This window comes from Lissotriton helveticus, chromosome 12 (assembly GCF_964261635.1).
Source record: "Lissotriton helveticus chromosome 12, aLisHel1.1, whole genome shotgun sequence".
NCBI classification, from domain to species: domain Eukaryota; kingdom Metazoa; phylum Chordata; class Amphibia; order Caudata; family Salamandridae; genus Lissotriton; species Lissotriton helveticus.
In genome coordinates this window covers 723,533,709-723,552,525 of record NC_136073.1, presented here as the reverse complement: position 1 = coordinate 723,552,525, position 18,817 = coordinate 723,533,709, and the positions used below count along the sequence as shown (strand labels likewise).

General features: G+C 45.4%; 1 protein-coding gene and 1 long non-coding RNA gene across 3 annotated transcripts in view; one reads left to right on the top strand and one right to left on the bottom strand.

The window, feature by feature from the left end:
- NCSTN (nicastrin) overlaps positions 1 to 7,205 on the top strand; it is a 156,179-nt gene extending 148,974 nt beyond the window's left edge. For both annotated transcript variants that reach the window (XM_078669750.1, XM_078669749.1), the window contains exon 17: positions 6,596 to 7,205. In XM_078669750.1, the coding sequence (XP_078525876.1) occupies positions 6,596 to 6,718 (123 nt within the window). In that variant the 3' untranslated portion in view covers positions 6,719 to 7,205. The remainder of the gene's footprint in view (positions 1 to 6,595) is intronic.
- LOC144798736 (uncharacterized) lies at positions 7,170 to 11,722 on the bottom strand. Its single transcript, XR_013603633.1, has 2 exons — positions 8,043 to 11,722; positions 7,170 to 7,899 (listed from the first exon to the last, which is right to left on the bottom strand). It is a non-coding gene; the product is annotated as an uncharacterized LOC144798736 (long non-coding RNA).
- Positions 11,723 to 18,817: the final 7,095 nt, after the last annotated feature.

The window sequence follows — 18,817 nt, the reverse complement described above, 5'->3', positions numbered from 1 at the left end:
TGTGGTGAAATGGGGCTTATCGTTGTAGGTAACAAAGACATACTGTATTGGCAATAGAAAAAATAAAAAATATTTTTTGTTGAAGCGAATGCTACAGATTCGGTTGCAGTGAGACTGAGCTTATGGTTGTAGATGACAAATGTTTCTTGAGAATATGTTGCATGTGGAAATATCAGTAACTTTTTAAAAGGTTGTAGCGTATAAATGGAAAAAATAATTCTTAATTACTCTTCATTGGAAACTCTTAATTTGACCGACACAACAAAGGTGAACCTACATGACGCAAATAAGAGTATTTGCAAGGAAGCACCTTTCAAGCCTGATATTCTTTAAAGATCATGCCTGTGTTCTAACTGACAAGACTGTGTCAGAAACACCTAATGAAAATGAAGCCTTTAAAGCCATGTTCTATTCCTTTCATTTGATATCCTTTGGCGTTTTGTTATGCATGAACTAAGCCACTTGACGAACTGTACAGAGTTTTGAGACCGGTAATTATGATTTGCTTCATTAAATAACACAATACCATCCTTTAGCAGGATTTACATGTTCATTTAACAATAGACGAATATTCCTAAACTAGGCATGGCTCCATTTGAAGCATCGATTGATGAAAAAAGTGGCACATTATTGTAGGTGATCATACTGGTATATAAGTGTGGTGACCATTTTATATTAAAACGGCAGATAACTCCTTTTAACCATATGGTTACATAAACATGTCATATCTCTAGTGGGTCTTACATATGTTGGGTTATGTTAAGTTATGTTAGATTTAATGTCATGTTCGGTATATGTTATGTTAGATATAAACGTAAATATGTGATAGGCCAACATATTTAGATGTTCGCTTTCATGTCAAATTTGCGATAGGTCAGAATCTACATATATTTCATTTTACAAGGATCTGCTTGCAATAGGCACAGAGGGTCTTCCACATTAAATGTTTTGAAAAAGTAAGTGTGCAAGTCTGTGTATGCCATTATAGTGCAGACTTAGAGGATATGTGTCCTTCTCTCCTTCCTTCTTAGCTAATTGTAATGGTTTCCACTTACAAATAAGAAAGCTGTCACTTTTAATGCACTCACCCACTGGCTTGTGCAAGCGTGTGTTTTAGAGAAGCTGCATTGAGTGAATTCATGTCTCCTCTGTATTGGATGTCATCCAAGTTTTCTGAAGAACCATTGCCTATTTATATCCAGTATCTCCTAGATATAGAAACACTTTAGTTCTACAAGGACAGAGGCTGACTCCTATAGATAAGAGAAAACCATTAATGGGCATATCCATTATGTTATCAGTGCCTATCGGTACCTGTAATACATTCATCCCTGCTGATCTGGGGGACCCCACTTGCCCACAGGGGAGACATAATCTCCAGTGCACGCACCTCTGAACACCTTTGGAAGGGGAAGCTGAGCATTGAGAGAATGTGGGACCTGTGGTACAGAATGGCATTTTGAAACTGAATTTGTTGCGAAGAGATACTTCTTCATCAGAACTCCACCAAGCAGTATACTGGGCAACAGAGGTTCCTGGAACAGAATCCCTCTGAAAAGTTAGCTTTTGGCCAATTCACTCATTTTGAAGATCAAGCTTTTCTTACTCTATAATTCTAGTTACATTTCATCAGTACATGGCTTATCAGATAATACAGAAATCACCCCGCCCTGCTCCTGTTTCACGTAATGTTCTCCTCATAGGAGTGGGGAGCAAAATTTCTAAATCAAAATGGTACCATTTTCCAAACCTGAACCTATCTCGTACACAATTCTTCTTCCTTTGTCAAAACATAATAAGAATGGTAAAGAGAAGAAAACATAAAATGTCAGCGCAGGCGATTCCTGACATTGATTCTCAAACTATTCTTAACATTCCATCTGATACCTCGTTGGTAAATCAGGATGTTTCGGAAGCTTCAGTATGTCCTTTATCCCAATATCTTTGGTATATCATTTATCACAATCTAAAAATATTTATGTTTCTGAAGATTATGATGAGCTCTTCTTTCCTGTGCCAGTACAAAAACGTCTGATAGAGACTTCTAGGTACAGATTCCGCACCTTTTGAAGATTCTGCAGGCGTAGGACTGGATCTGTAAAGTTTTTGGCAGTAACTCTGCTTGCCGTTAGGTGGTGCTGTGCTGCTCTGAACTGGACTGATGCATTCTGCCTTGGAAATGACATGCAAAGTCCATATAGGTGCCACACCAGCGCTCTGACGTCAGTTCCATTGTTTCCACTCCACCAGATGCTGTTCAGGAGTGACCTCACTTCTCTTTGAGACCCTTACCTCATCCAAAGTTTCAGTATACAGGGAAAATGTCACCTCCCAAAATTACAAGTTTTAAACCCTGTAAGGATTGATGCAAACTGTGACAGATCCTCCTCCGATTTACCTTGGGCAACACCACCGCCAAATGATACTGAAGTAAACCGAGCGGTGTGGGCTCATGGACCCTGTGCCAGGAGGCTCTGCACCTTTAGAAATGGCTGGACCATCAAGGAATTTTCCTGGTGGTGAATCACCTGGCAGGATTGTTGAGTGCCAGGGCGGGCGAGTTCAGTCATTGGTGCCTAGCCAATCACAAGTGGAAGTTTACCCTAAAGGTAGCCTATGGTCTCTTTTGCGAATGGGGAGAGCATGCCATGTCAGCACTTTTTGTGTGCCGGAGTTTCCAAGGTGTCTCTGGCTCTGTGATATATTCTGCCTTGAACTCTGGACCGCTGTATGCCTTTCTGCTGATCCAACTCTTGCACCCAGTTCTCAAGAAGGTCAGAACCGGCCAGGTCCAAGTCATCCTAGTGGCTCCAGATTGGGTATGGAGGGTATGGGGTCCTGAACTCCTGGGGCATGGGCATCTCTCCTCCGCTCAGGCTGCCCCTCTAGGAGGATCTGCTGTCGCAACAGCAGGGTTGGGATGTGCTCCAGGGTCTTTGCAGTCTCCACCTTCAGGCTTGGAGATTGAGCGCTGACAGCTGAACACCTTCAACCTTCTTACTGGAGGTGGTTGATGTCATCTTGGCAGCCAGGCTTCCCTTGACAATAACTGTATATGCCTGCTGTTGGGACAGATTTGCTCCTTGCTGCGGTAAACCTCAGACGTATCTTCTCCGGGCAAAGTTATCTGACGTTTTGTTGTTGGTTTTATCCTTAGGGGCAAGGCTTTGCTTTGGGCTCAGTAAAGGGTATCTTCTGACCTTTTTCAGTTGCCAGACCAACTCTCATTGTTTAAGTCTCCAGTTATGTTCTTTTTGAAAGGTTTACAGCATTTATTTCATCCTTCTTCCTTTTCCATGCTACAGTGAGACCTTAACTCGGTCCTCACAAATGTGATGTGCACTCCCTTGGAACCACTTAGCAGCTGTCCCTTTTGACTTCTCACCCAAAAAGCAGTGTTTCTCATCACCATAACTTCAGTGCAGCAAGTGAGTGAGCTTTAGGCCCTGTGTCAACTTCCCATATATCACCACCTTCCCAGATGATCAGCTCTTTGTGGGAGTGAATGGAGAGAAAAAAGGCAAGGCTGTGCAGAAGAGAACCGTCTCCCGCGAGATCCTGCTTTGCACTAAGATCTGCAACTCGTTGGCAACAAAAAAAACCTCTGGAGGGATTGCGTGCTTATTCTACCTAGGCTGCTACCACTGTATTCTCATGCGGGGGTCCTTGTCCTAGACATTTGCTCGGTGACTATATGGGCATCCCTCCATATTGTCACAATGCATTTTCTTGTTTGAGTCCATTCACTGACACACCTCTGAATAGTTACTGCATTGGTATCTATTCAAAAGGTGAGTTATCAGCAACTAGAATTCTCTATGAGAAGAACATGTTACTTACATTCAGTACCGCTTTTTCTGGTGGAGACTCTATCTAGACGCAGATTCCTCACTGACTCTCCTATCATCCCTGTTATGTGATTGGATTCAATCCACTAATATGATCTCAAGTTTTGGAACCTGCATGCTGGTCACTACCAATTTGTGACTAGGGCTCTGCATCTAAGGGCTCAGAGACCCTCGATAGTAAATGTCAAGTGCATGGGGCTGGTGCCTAAATATGCTCCAACATCATTTCCAAAACAACATCAATGTGGAGTCTCACTGCCCCTCCTACCAGTGAGCAGGGGTACTGCTGAAATGTTTCTGGGTTCAGGCTGACACCTGGGGAATATTCATAACATTAGGAATCTGCGGCTAGATAGTCTATACTAGAAAGAGCGTAACCAAAGGTAAAAAACTTGTTCTGTATGATACGCCAAAGGAGGAGGTCGAGTTTCTGTCACTTCGCTTTTTTTATCTGATGATGTGAACTCTTCTCTGCGTTTGCCCATTCTTTCAAGCAGGCATCCTCTCTCCAAATTCTATTAATATCCAATTGTGGTTTTAAAAGATGTTCACCTACCTAGATCAGTAGTAGTTTTTGTCTTTCTATACACTATAAATACTGATGCTGCAACAAAGTTGTTACTAGCTATACCTTTTGCTACTAGTTGAACCTCCTCAACTACAATGTCTTCAGCAGGAGTTTGAACTAAATCAGGAGATTCTTTGCAGTTTTCAATCTATACCCTGTACTACAGTCTGAATATACCTGACATAATGTAGATGTCTGTAGTACTCGTAAGTACTTGGTCTTACAAAAGGCAATAGATAGCAATAGCATCTATTGCCATATGAATCATATCTTTCTTGTGTTGCCATTAGGTGAATTCCAGAACTATTTGCTAATAACTTTGGCGCTGGTCTGAATATTCACAAAACTTTCCCCCAAAAATTTAAATTCACTTCAGCTCCTTCCTGGAGCATTTCAGTGTGATCTGTCAAGCAGGGGCATGAAAAAAGGGCATTCTCAAAAGCAAGATTCCCCATGCACTTTCAGACCTCGAATGCCATACTTGTTTATAGAGTAATGTGTACAAAAAAGCTTGAATAATGGTATCGGTGATGTCATAAATGATGTCATAGAACATGTTATGAGTGATGTAATATGTGAGGTCATAAGCAGTGCATCGCAAGAGTGCAAGTGGTGAATTTCTAACTATAACTTTACTTTAACTTTTTTTTTTTTTTTTTGTGAAAATATAACCAAAATGTAGTAAAGTTTTATCGGTGTGGTGGTGTTCTGTAATGAAGTGCATTTTAAGGTCTTTCGTAAATTGGGGTTGTCTTGGAGGATGTGGGGATGTTGTCCCAGATCCTTGGTGCACAGTTGGTGAATGCCTAATGCCTTGTTTTTTCATTTTCACTCTTCTTTGCCTCTGGTATGATATGTCTTCTTTGAGGGTGTGAACAGAGCCATTGGATATGATCAGTTTGTCAGTCAACTATGCGGTGGTGTTGATTGAGATGGGTCTCTGAATGATGCAACTGATTTTGAAGATTATCTAGGCTATGGCTGTACAGATTTTTTTTTTCCTTTGACGGAATTAGAGGATTTTGATAATTTTGCGTTATTGTTGCAGCCTGGAATTGCTAATGAATTTGGCAGTCGGAATTAATCTGCAATGTTTGATTTTTAAAACTGGGCTGGAAGAGGGAGCACCCCCTCCATTTAAAAATACACTGCAGATTAAACTTCTGTCCATGTTTAAAAACTACTTACTGCACTGCACAGGAGTTCATACCTCTTGGCACCCTTACATACTCTGCAGTGATTACTGCTGAGTATGTAATGGCGTCGAGGGGTATGCACTGCAGTGCATTTGGTATTTGGCAGTGTTAATTTGTAGCACAAAATGCATCCTCACATCGATTTTTAGGTGCGAGGGTGCTCTTTGCGCTAAGAAATAGCGTCAAATGCCCACCCTCCCTGTTGCGGAATTCCGCGGGATTTCACAGAATTTTAATGTGATTCTGAAGGATTCCGCAGAATCATTTTCCGCCCACCCCTATTCTATGCCAGCATTATGAACTACTGGCGTTCCATCAAGTGGGAGGGGGGGAGGGGAGAGTCACATCAGATTGCAGGCCACGGATTGTAAAGCTGTAGCATGTAGGATGCCTTTAAAGAGGCCAGTGTGAACTCTGGGAGTAGTGCTGAGAGTAGTTGAGGCACGGGTATTACATCTTGAACAGCAGCTCTGAGGTTGCTTTCTGGGTGCTACAGTTTAAGTTTCTTTAGAAGCGATAGAAAGGGGTACTCGTACTAGGCCGTCTTTGTTTTCTTGGCAAAGTTTTCCTTCAGGATAAGGCTGGAGTCCTATGTGAAACCAAGTGACTTAGCATTGGGTGAAAGTCATTGGCCCATGTTTGCACTATTTTTTGCTTGTTTTTCTTGGCAAATAACAGAACTCTTTAGTCTACCCTCCAGGTCCTTTAGACAACCTTATCCCCTTCTTGTGATAGCTCAGGCTGGCTACCAAGTGGACCAGAAACTGGGCCTCAGAACATAAAATATATAGACCATTACTCATGCTCTGCAACATTCAGGAGTGAGCACAGGGAAAGGCCAGCCCAGGATACCACTGCGGATAGCTGCCTTTTAGCATGTCTCACTGTGTGTTTTACACAATTTGCCTTTTTATTATTTGAAAGTGCTGTACAATAAAAAGTCCCTACAATTAATATCTTTCTTTCTTTCCACTTCACTCAAGGTTGTCACGCTAGTGGTGGGTGTTGTCATTTTGATCGTCTCACTACTCGCTACCTACTTCATCAACGCTAAGGCAGACATTCTCTTCACCAGTGCCCGGGACACTGGGTCTGTCGCCTACTAAAGACTCCTTGCAGACCTGAGGATCTCAGCACCACGAATCTTGCATCATGAGCAACAAAAGCAAAACTACAAGCGGACGAAAGAGATGGACAAAGACTACTCTTACTAAATTCTGCTAGATTGGCACTGGAGTAACTTCCTTCTTGATTGGGAAGTTGTATTTGTGAGGGGTGGGTGGGAAATGCACAGTGGTGTTCTTGCTATGACGTTTATCGAACAACGGTTATTTATTTTGAGTGTTTTTCCAAAACCAATTTTGCAAGTTAATGAATTTGCCCGATACAAGAGTGATTTTGAAGGAATGTGAGAGCGTACATGCCTGGCATGTATACACACCTGGTACAGTCTCCACATCCTGTAAAAATGTATGGCCCTGCTGGGGAGGCGCCCTCTCTGTCCTAAAGATGCAAAAGTGAGCTGCATACTGTAACTAGTGCAGGATTGGCCTCAGTCGTAACACTGGCATAGAAGGATGCTCCTTTCACCCATCGGTCAAATTAACACATAGTTTTCCGAGGGAAAGATGGGAAGTCTTTCAAATTTGTGCGAAGCTTTCTTGTAAACCACTGTTGCTTCATCTCTGTCTTTATCCCCCCTATATCTGTGATCCTTTTCATTAGAGTAGAGAGAGAGAGTGGTGGAATGGAGGAACTCGATATGGAAACATATATGTTAAAGATGCACCATTGCCACTCCAAGAAATGTATTCATGGCACCAAACCGAGAAACTCTTCTGCGCGAAAGACCCATTTCTGGTTATAAACAGACTTAAGTGCACTTGGTAATATTCCATGAGAGGAGTGGTGTTAGTATTTTTATGGATACATCTTTCCTTCATAGGTAGGAGCTTAGTACGCGTTGTTCATCAGTCATCTCCTCCATTTTTGGTTACTGATTTAAGGTACTTGAACATCATGTCATCCTTCGAGAGGATTTTTTTATCTTTTAATGCTTGTTCCATAAATGTTGCTTTTGTGCCATTACAATAAATGTAGGCCAAGCAAGAGGATTTGCCGAAAGGGATTTCAACTTGAAGTTAGTCCAGCTCTTGTCTGGTACCTCAACAAAGAGAGGGAGTTGTCAGAGGGCAATTGTACTTGATTTGGGAACACTCCCGTGTATGTGGAGGACCTTAACCATAGCTGCAGAAGATGAAAGTCTGTGCTGCGTATCCCTTAACCCCTTCGACGCTCATGACGAGCTGGGCTCGTCATGCAGTAGCCTCCTGCTACGCTCATGACGAGCCCAGCTCGTCATGAATGTGCGAGGATCGCGAAATCCCAGCACAGCAGGGGAATTCCCATAGCATCCAAGAGGTTAAGCACACTCCCTCCCTTAGCAGAATTGTTTCAGATAAGACGCTGTTGCTAGCTGGCCTCGTGCAACCTTCTTGGCAGACATTTGTAAAAGTTAACTCAAATTGCCAATGTAGAAGTTAAAGTACCATCCTTTTGGTGCACACATTTAAAGTATAAAAGCAAGCTGTCAACGAGCTCCATTCCAGATGTCTGACCTTCAGCAGTCCAGATTTTCCAGCCAACTGTGCTAAGCATGCTGGGACTTCTATGCCTGTGCATATGGCCAAAGTGAAACTGCAGAGGCAGAGTGATAGGTGCTGTTGGCTGAGAAACCAGGACTGATGACGGACACCCTCAAGACATGGGGCCGGTTGGCCACTTTTCGTGAGTAACACGAATATAAAGCACCATAAATGCGTGTGGAAACTGCAACATCCTTAAAGGCTACAACACGAGACAATTCTATGCCATCTCCGTGGCAACTAACCGTCATTAGCGTTTCGATGTCATGAAGTAAGGGCCTCCCTTAATTATCCACTGGAGGGTTTGAATCTCTCGTGCAGTGCAGCATTTTTGTAGCATACGATGAGCCGTAGCTGAGCAGTTTCTCTCTTACAACCTGGAGGCATTTCCCATCCACGACCAGACCATAGAACGCTCAACACTTCGGCTTCCGTTTTTTCATGAGCGTATTCATCCTAAATGTTGTAAAAATAAGATAATCAACTTATTGATCTTCTCTAGACTAATTCACTGCTGGCAGCAAATGTCATCGTGTATTTCGTTTCTTCATACAATTGTTGCCTGTATGTATGCTGTCCATCTAATGTGTTTTTGACAATGCTTTTATACTTCATTTTTGGAGATTATTCTAGCCCAACAGCTTTTAAATCTTTTATTTTGAGGTCATCCCACGCATACTTGATGTTTTTATACTTGGGATTAAGTCTCACTCTGTGGCGGTCTTCCAAGAGGTCAATTTCAATATTGACATCGAGAGTGTTGAAGCATCCATTGGGATTTTACATTTAATGTCTGAGGCTACAATTCAGAACTGCACACTGTGTGTATATACGTCTCTATTTTGGGTGTGTCTGACTACTAAAAATTAATGTATGTCGCAGGCTTAATCTAAATTATTTCCACCATGACATAAGAAGTTATGGAGATCAATAGATGTACAGCTAACCCATCATAGTCACTTTGGCACCCAAAACTGGACTACCTAGAGTTCGTAAACTCTGCATGTTTGCTCGCGCAATGTGCAGGTAGTGAAACCTTGTCCGGTGCGCTGTTTGCACATATTGGGCTGGAAATTAATGCGTTCCTAGTATGTTTTCTTCTTTCCCGCATAAATGAGCGCAAATGGCAGACTCACTCATTTGTGACCTTTGCTCATTGCAAAGTTGCAGGTGTGCAATTTGTACCCAATTTTAACATCGTGATTACACCCAGAGCGATTAATCAGGGAACAAAAAAGTTAGAACAGATGTGACCTCTTTAAAATAACTTTAATCAGAAGTAAGCAATGCTTACATTGAAATGAGTGGTTATCATCACCACTATCAACCACTATACTGATCAATTACACCTTTGCTTACTGTTTTATTATTTATTCCTAAGGCAGATGTGCCTACTGCTGCTGAGTGTGACCTTTTCAGCTGTTATATATATGAATTTAGTCGATTTTATATACATACCGAAATTCTGTACTCTGATCTTTGAGCTTGGTGCTGGACAACCTCAAACATACCCCTAATTATTCAGCACGTTGCGTGTTGCACGCGAATGTTCTGAAGCATCGTTAAAACATGGAGACGCTCTTTGAAAGAGAATAATGCGAGTCTCCAATACATCAATGTTTTACTTCTTTCATTTCACTAAAGCCACCGGTATGGAAGCAAAATGGTCTGCATCTTTATCATTCCACCTTTGAGCCTAAGGTGGGTGAAAACTGTTGTCCAAGTAAAGATATATGTTGACAAAAAGGACATTGCCATTATGAAAGGCATAAATTCCACTATCGCAGTGGATTCTCATATTCCCACCTTTTGATACTAAAGTGTCACAGATGTACGTAAAGATAACAGCTAGTGGAATCAAAGCTTTATCCTATGATTTTCTGGGACCTTATATCATCGTAGTGAGCATGACTCTGTCTTGTGCCCCCTTATCCGGCTGCCCTTGATTTACGAGAGATTTCCCCATTTTTTTGACAGAGGGTATTTTCAAATGGTGTGATTCATAAATAAAGTATGGACAACATGGGGTGTTTACACTACCCTCAAAGTGGTCTTGGAAAATCAAAGTATTTCAGCAAGAAAGAGTGCGTTGTCTTGGTTAGGGTTGGTGTATGAAAGAAGGTGAATGGTACCTATTTGTAGTATAGGGCCCTTATTTACCTAAACCAACTACATTTGTTCTTTCTAATGATCTGTTGTTTCCGTCAAGAAGTAATGTTTTTTCCTAAATAACAATAATAAGCAGCTAGAAGCTTCTATGTGTTCAATTTAAATACATTTGGCAGGGCTTGCCCTCTAGTTAACCACTATGCCCCACTTTTTCAGCAGCCTTTGCCATGCCAGAGCTGCTTTCAGAGGCTCTTGACACTTTTCTTCCAGAACAGATGATGCCAACAGCAAGGCATCTACGAGATCAGACGGCAGATTTTGACAGAAGCATAAAGAGCAATACCTTTATCTGTCTTGCAAGTGAAGAAGTGGGTCTTAATTTCAACTCCTTTAATGAACACTGTTTCATCGAGATATTTCGGAGATGGGATGTTTTTTTTTGCTGTGTTCTTAAACCTAAATGATTTGCTTGCAGAATCAGACTTAAGATTGCATTAATGAGATGTTCGGGCCAGACAGGGGTGGCTCCTTTAACTCGTCTATTACTGCTATTACTGTTTCTGTTCATTAGACCGCATTACATGCAATACCTCATTCACTTGCAGAGCCTGGGGCAAGAGCTCAGGGGGTGCCGAGAAAGATCAAGCATAAGTTGTACAGTGCAACTGTGGTTCTCCTTGAGCTCAACTACATTCTCTGTTTGCCTCCTGACCAACTCTGAAAGTTATTGGTGACAACTGATAGGCCCAAGATTGCTCTAAGAGGCTCATGTAGGCCAGTAATCAGGAGTGACCCTCACAATATGCTTAGGCAAAGCAGATTTGTATAGTTTCCCACTGTTGTTCAATTCACTACAATGCATTCTGTAGTTGTGAACATTCCACTACCCCTATTTTGTGTTTGCCTGTGTCTGACAAATCATTCTGGTTAAAATTCAGGATGTGCCTGTGCAGTGAGCTAGTAAGTCTCTTTAGCGCCGATGGCTAAGTTTGTTCCATCCACATGTGAAGCTGCGTAACATGGTGGATGAAATCATCGCTAGCCACCTTAGAAGCTTGCCAAGCGAAGATGTTGCCTCTCCGGCCACATTAGCCGGACCGAGCTTTGCCCGGGTGCTCAAGCAGTACTACATGTCTCTGACCCTCTTGTGGGAGGGCTCTTACCAATGTCGTTTCGTCTTTGCTAATTGCAGAAGAAGCTGACTGAACCCTGTGCATTTTGGGGTGGGTAAACGGGCAATGTGTTGAACAAATGAAGAGGGGGTTCCGAATGAATAGTAACTTTTTTTGAAATGTGCAATATATTTTTGTACATATGTAAATATCTTGGTTTTCATTAAAGAAACAATCCTACCAATTCATTCACTCGTGTCGTTTTTTCACTTTACCATTTATGGCATATAATTATTATTACAATTTTCTTTGACACTAGTCAGGGCAAGAGCGATAACTAAGGAAGGGGTCTCTGACACTTACAATTATCATGCTTCTTGTATTTACTATAAAGTGCTAGCCTCATAACATATGAAACCTCCGGAGACAAAATTTCTACAATGACAATGAGATTGCCATTGCTTAACAGGTAGAGGCTTGCCCCATCTAAAGATAATGGTTACTGACAGGACCTTTTCAGAAGTGAATCCAGTAGTACTTATGGAATGGTCGTTGTATGGAAACAGGCTTTTTGCATGTTTACCTCCACTTTCTGCCCCAATTTTGACTACTGGGTACTGGTGTAATGGCTCTGAAGGACCTGAAATTCCCTGAGCCCTGCTAAACGGGACTCGGTGCATGTGCTCTGACCCTTAAAATGGTATATGTTTAAGTGACTTGTCCCCATTTGGTGTATCTTAACTTACTTGTATGTCTCTAATATATGGTGCCAGGGGATACCCAGGGCAAGTAAGTGAGTGTGTTCCCCAGGGATTGCAGCTGAGTGGGTCATGGTAAAACATGGCTAGTCATCTGCCTCTGCAGACTGGATGAGCAGTTTTAAACTGCTAACCCGACTTTGCCATTTAAGGCAATGCCAAAACCAAAACCTCCCTTTTTAGGTGTCTCCTGCACAGCTCTTGTGCTGCACTTGCGAAATCTCTTATAATTAAAAAAATATATATTAAGGGGCTTACTTGCCATTCATAGGCTTCATGGTCACTCTCATTTTCTTGCTTCTCACTGGTCAGCAGCATCAGGGTCACATCATCAGCTTTCACTTCCTCTTTCCTCTGCTGTTCCATGGAGCTTGGACCAAGTACAGTTTCTGGCTGGTGGCCAGTGATTGGCGCCCAGTGTCCTTCCACTGGCCGCGGACTTCCGAGGTACAATTTTATTTTTGTTTTTTACTTTTTTCCCTGCACTCCGTACGAGTGCATATGTTTGTACTCCAATGTCTTACTGCACCACATTGCCTTTTGTTTCTTTGTTCTTTAGGCATCTTTATGTAGCGCAAACTCGACCTGAGGGATTTGAGTGCTTTACATGAGCACCGCTTACATTGCACAGGGACACTTAGCGAGCACTCCATAAGAGTGCATCTGCAGCCAGTTTTCTCCTCCACAGCATGTTAACCCACCACCCCATGCTGGCCAGACTGTATTGAATAAACCCCTCAGCTTTTAACCCACCTCGCCCTCCTTTCTGCTTTAGTTGTTTTACCCACCCCGCGCTTCAGCCACCTCATGTGACCTCCCTCGTCTCCCCCACTCTCTTCCCTTGCTTACCCCTCCCTCCTCCCTTGTGTACCCCACCCTCCTCCCTTGTGTACCCCTCCCTCCTCCCTCGTGTCCCCCACCCTTTTCCCTCGTGTCCCCCCACCCTTTTCCCTCGTGTCCCCCACCCTTTTCCCTCGTGTCCCCCACCCTTTTCCCTCGTGTCCCCCACCCTTTTCCCTCGTGTCCCCCACCCTTTTCCCTCGTGTCCCCCACCCTTTTCCCTCGTGTCCCCCCACCCTTTTCCCTCGTGTCCCCCCACTCTCCTCCCTCGTGTCCCCCACCATCCTCCCTCATGTCCCCCACCCTCCTCCCTCGTGTCCCCCCACCCTTTCCCTCGTGTCCCCCACCCTTTTCCCTCGTGTCTCCCACCCTTTTCCTCATGTCCCCCCACTCTCCTCCCTCGTGTCCCCCACCCTCCTCCCTCGTGTCCCCCACTGTGTCCCCCACCCACTTCCTTCATGTCCCCACCCGCCTCCCTCCCTCGTGTCCCCATTCTCCTCCCTACCTCCTGTCCCCCACCCTCCTCCCTCCCGTCCCCCACCTTCCTCTCTCTTGTCCCCCACCCTCCTCTCTCTTGTCCCCCACCCTCCTTCCTCTTGTCCCGCACCCTCCCTCCTTCTTCTTGTCCCGCACCTTCCCTCTTTCCTCTTGTCCCGCACCCTCCCTCCTTCCTCTTGTCCCGCACCTTCCCTCTTTCCTCTTGTACCGCACACTCCCTCCTTCCTCTTCTCCCGCACCCTCCTTCCTTATGTCCCCACCCTCCTTCCTTCATGTCCCCCATCTTCCTCCCTCCCTCGTGTCCCCCATCCTCCTCCCTCCCTCGTGTCCCCCATCCTCCTCCCTCCCTCGTGTCACCCATCCTCCTCCCTCCCTCGTGTCACCCAACCTCCTCCCCTCCCTCGTGTCACCCAACCTCCTCCCCTCCCTCGTGTCACCCATCCTCCTCCCTCCCTCGTGTCACCCATCCTCCTCCCTCCCTCCTGTCCCCCACCCTCCTCCCTCCCTCCCGTCCCCCACCCTCCTCCCTCCCTCCCGTCCCCCACCCTCCTCCCTCCCTCCCGTCCCCCACCTTCCTCTCTCTTGTCCCCACCCTCCTCTCTCTTGTCCCCACCCTCCTTCCTCTTGTCCCCCACCCTCCCTCCTTCTTCTTGTCCCGCACCTTCCCTCTTTCCTCTTGTCCCGCACCCTCCCTCTTTCCTCTTGTACCGCACCCTCCCTCCTTCCTCTTCTCCCGCACCCTCCTTCCTTGTGTCCCCACCCTCCTTCCTTCATGTCCCCCATCTTCCTCCCTCGTGTCACCCATCCTCCTCCCTCCCTCGTGTCACCCATCCTCCTCCCTCCCTCGTGTCACCCATCCTCCTCCCTCCCTCGTGTCACCCATCCTCCTCCCTCCCTCGTGTCACCCATCGTCCTCCCTCCCTCGTGTCACCCAACCTCCTCCCCTCCCTCGTGTCACCCATCCTCCTCCCTCCCTCGTGTCACCCATCCTCCTCCCTCCCTCCTGTCCCCCACCCTCCTCCCTCCCTCCTGTCCCCCACCCTCCTCCCTCCCTCCTGTCCCCCACCCTCCTCCCTCCCTCCTGTCCCCCACCCTCCTCCCTCCCTCCTGTCCACATCCTCCTCCCTCCCTCCTGTCCCCCATCCTCCTCTCTCTTGTCCCCACCCTCCTCCCTCGTGTCCCCCACCCTCCTATCTCTTGCCCCCAACCGTCCATTGTGAGTGCCAGGTGAGCAGGTGAATGGTGTGAGCGCCTGGTTACCAGTGAGAGTGCATTGTGATCGCTGTGAGCGTGAACGTGAAGGGCGAGAAAGCGGAGTGAGCTGTCTGAATGCAGGGTGCATTCCCAGACACTTGAAGTAACTCAACATGTTATTGACAATAGCATAGAGTTTCAGATATAAGTTAAACTATTGCTATTATGCAAGGCTTTAAGTGGGATGGAAAAACTGGGGGGAAAGGGGTTCTCTCAAAGGGGCATATCTGAAATATTTAAGGGTGTGGCTTAAAACATGTATGCTAAAAATCTGTGCTCCGCATAATGTGCTGCCCGACTGGTATTTCGCTGCTTCTGTTATTGCCTCCACATAAGTAACATTACACTTACACAAGACAGGATTATTGGCTTTGACAATGGTTATTAGTTGCATAAGATAAATGAGGAATAACTATGGGTTTGTTGTATACAATATGGAAAATGCTTTGGTTCTTGCGCTAGAGGCTGTGGCATAATGGCTAGAGCTGCCAACTTTGGAGCTGAGGAAGCAGGTTTGGGTCTCAGCGTTGGCTCAAGATTGTGTTTCCAGGCAAATCACTTAATCATCCGTGCCTACCAAAAAATAAATGAAGATGTCCTTGTTGGTGCTCTCATGTCAAGCAATTCGAGCTTAGCAATACAAGTACAAAAAAATAAAACTTACATCTAAACAGTGAACTGGTGCAGAGTTAAGATTCTTTTCTCCATTCGGAGTGTGAGGATGAACATGGAGAGCCCGAAAAGGGACATATCTCTGCGCCTGCTTTTAGGAACACCGGCAGGACCCGGGCCACTTGAATCCATACTATTATGGCACTAAACCGGGATCGAAGGGGGAGGGAATAAATAATGTGCTGATCATGCAACAAACTTCCAGTCTTATGATTAGGGTTGCCAGCTCATTATTTTGATGTCCCAGACGGTACAAAATTAAGCAGTCACCTAAAGCTGTATTTTCAGCACTTATCTGTGCATACTTCGAACAGCAAATTTGAATAGAAAGCACTTTTAATTGTGTTCTAGGGCTGCCTGAATGATCCATGACTGGTAATTAAAGGGAACAAAGATAGAGAAGTCACATTACAAATGAATACATACTTTTTTTAGGTCGAGGTAATATCCGGTCTGCCGAAGGCAGAACCGGAAGTCCGAGATTTTATGTTTCTTAGTGTGGACTATTTGTCCCGCCTCTGTTTTTGGCTCTCTCCCATTGGCTGGCTTCCTAAACGGAGGCCAGCCATTAGAGGAGAGAGACGTCCCTCCGAATAGGCTCCGTCTTTTTCGGATTTGGGGGCGTAAGTTTTGCTGTTCTATAGACAGTGATGTTGTCTGTCACTCAGAACAGAAAACCACGCCCCATTCCGAAAAAGACGGAAGCTTGCGGCCGCCATTTTTTTTGTCTTGTCCCGAAGACGAGCTGCAGGACTCCCTTCATCCTCGCCTGTGCTGCCGGGCTCTATTCCGCAATGTACCAATCCAGGTGAGGTGGGGGCCGGAACAGGAGCTTTGTTGGGGAGCAAGAGGGTACCCCGCAGCACAGGTGGCTCCCAGCCCCGCTCGCCTCGGTTTTTATTCAACGCTCCATGTCTCCAGGCAGCAGTCGGGACCCCCTGCGTTCCTGGGCCTCTCACCAGGGCTACAACGCGTCCCCAGGTCCCAACGCACCACCACAGAGGTGCCCAGGGCTCAGAGCCAGTCTACCGCAGGCCCGTCTTCAAGTCCGGCTCGGAGCGGGACCCCGGCATTCAATCGCAGTCAGGACAGGTCTGCCCCTTATCCCGCGGCCCGGCAGACAACCCCCAGTACGGCAGGTATGTTCAGGCTTTCTTCGGCTGGCTATCTGAATTCTGCATAACCAATGAGTGGGATATGGAGTTGGGCCCTGGTCTCCGTAATCAATATTACATCAAATGTGCTTTCTATTCTAGTAGGAACTTCTTAGTTTCGTTATAAGTCCCAGCAACGTACGATCTTCATTACTCAGCTATCCATACCTCCCCTCCGCTCACTGCCCGACCCCATTTCTTCTGCTCCCCCCCCCGCTTCCCTCACATTGTGACGTGCTTCCCAGGGTCGCTCTTGCAATGCCTGCGAAAAGATAATGGCTTCGAAGGAATACAATGGGCTTGCTTTCTAGGTCGTTTTTTGCCACTTTCACTTCACCCCCTTCGTGTGTATGCCTGTCTCACCTTTAGAAGGCATTCTGCACATGTGCGTCTCTTTGTATGTATGCATTTATTGCATTCTGTATGTGAGCACGTGTATTATTGCCTTCAGTCGGTGTGTATTTTTGGGTTATGTGAGTGCGCCTCTGTGTGTTTGTGCCCGTCTGTGTATGGCGTGTGATGCCTGACTGCGCTTGCATTTGTGCTAGGAGTGGTGTGTATCTTGTTGGTGTGTGTTTGCATGTGCTGTTAATCGTATTCTGTGTGCATGGAATATGTTAGTGCTTCTACGGACGGGAACACCAACCAGAGAACTGAATCAGAAAAATTCCAATGCACCAAACAAATTCCTTATGAAAACAAAGGTGGTAAGGCCTACTTAACACTGATTATTTCTGTTTTTATCAGCAACACAGCAGTCGTTGGCTATACATGCCAGTTAAAAACCTAAAAGAGAAATAAAAACTCTGCCGTAGATTCAAATCCTGCCTCTGTGCCGTATTTGTGAGAAATGTGCAGTGGCTCTGCGCCTTTGATTCTCACATGTCAAACCTCGTTCCAGCTCCCCACTCTACCTCCCATGCTCTGTGCGGACATTTAATTGTAGTTGATCCGTGTCTCTATCTCTCAGTACAGCCCATTTTCCTGATCCTCATTAACTTTCTCGTGCTCTCTTTCTAAGTGTCTCTCGCTCTCACTTCAAATCTCTCTCCTCATCACTCTTGTCTTTGTCTCTTACCTTACCCATCCCCTTGTCTTTCCATCCCACTCTCGCCCTCTCTCTATCTCTTATTTAACCCACCTATTTTTCTCACACAATATCTCACTCCCTCTCTATTTATCTTTTATTTTATCCACCCTGTTGTCTTTATCTCCCCCCTCTCTCTTTATCTCTTGTCTTACTCCTTCACCCAAGTCGCCCGATCTCTCTCTCCCTCCTTCTCTCTTTCTCTCTCATCTTACCTACTCACCTCGGTCTTCATCTTCCTCCCCCCTTGCTCTCTCTCTTTACCCATCCACGTTGCTCCATCTCGCTCTGTCCTTAAAATCTCTTGTTTCTTCAAATCTGGACGTTTTAAACCTCCCATTGCAAACCAGTGAACGGTAGGGGTCTTCTGAACCTTCACAGCTGTTGTACAGGAAACATCTCTACTTAGTTTGCATGAAGAGGATCCTGTAACACTTGCAGCCTTCTAAAAATCCTGGTCGCTGAGCTCTACCCTCAGCCCAGCCACCATCTTCACCATCCTCACCCCGACCATACTTTAACCAACCGCACAGTTGTGTAGCGCCCGCTGTTATGTGAGTTTAGTTTGTGTGTGTGGCGCTCTGTCTGTGTGTGGCGCTCTGTCTGTGTGTGGCGCTCTGTCTGTGTGTGGCGCTCTGTCTGTGTGTGGCGCTCTGTGTGTGTGGCGCTCTGTGTGTGTGTGTGTGTGTGTGTGTGTGTGTGTGTGTGGCGCTCTAAGTGTGTGGTGCTCTGTGTGTGTGCAGCGTGTAACGCTCTGTGTGTAGCGCTCTGTGTGTGTGTAGCTCTGTGTGGATAGCTTTTTTTGTAGGTGGCTCTATGTGTGGGTGGCTCTGTCTGTGTGAGAGTGGCTCTGTGTAGGTGGCTCTATGTGAATGACTGTGGGTGGCTCTGTGTGTGTGTGGGTGGCTTTGTGTGTGTGGCTCTGTGTGGGCATAAATGCAATAGGTCATGCATTTGCGAGCTATTAAGCTATTGGCATTGTATATGACAATGCCATTTATTTAACGATTAAACTATTGGCAATGTAAATGACAATGCCATTTATTTGTAATTAAAAAAAAAAGTCATGGGCAATG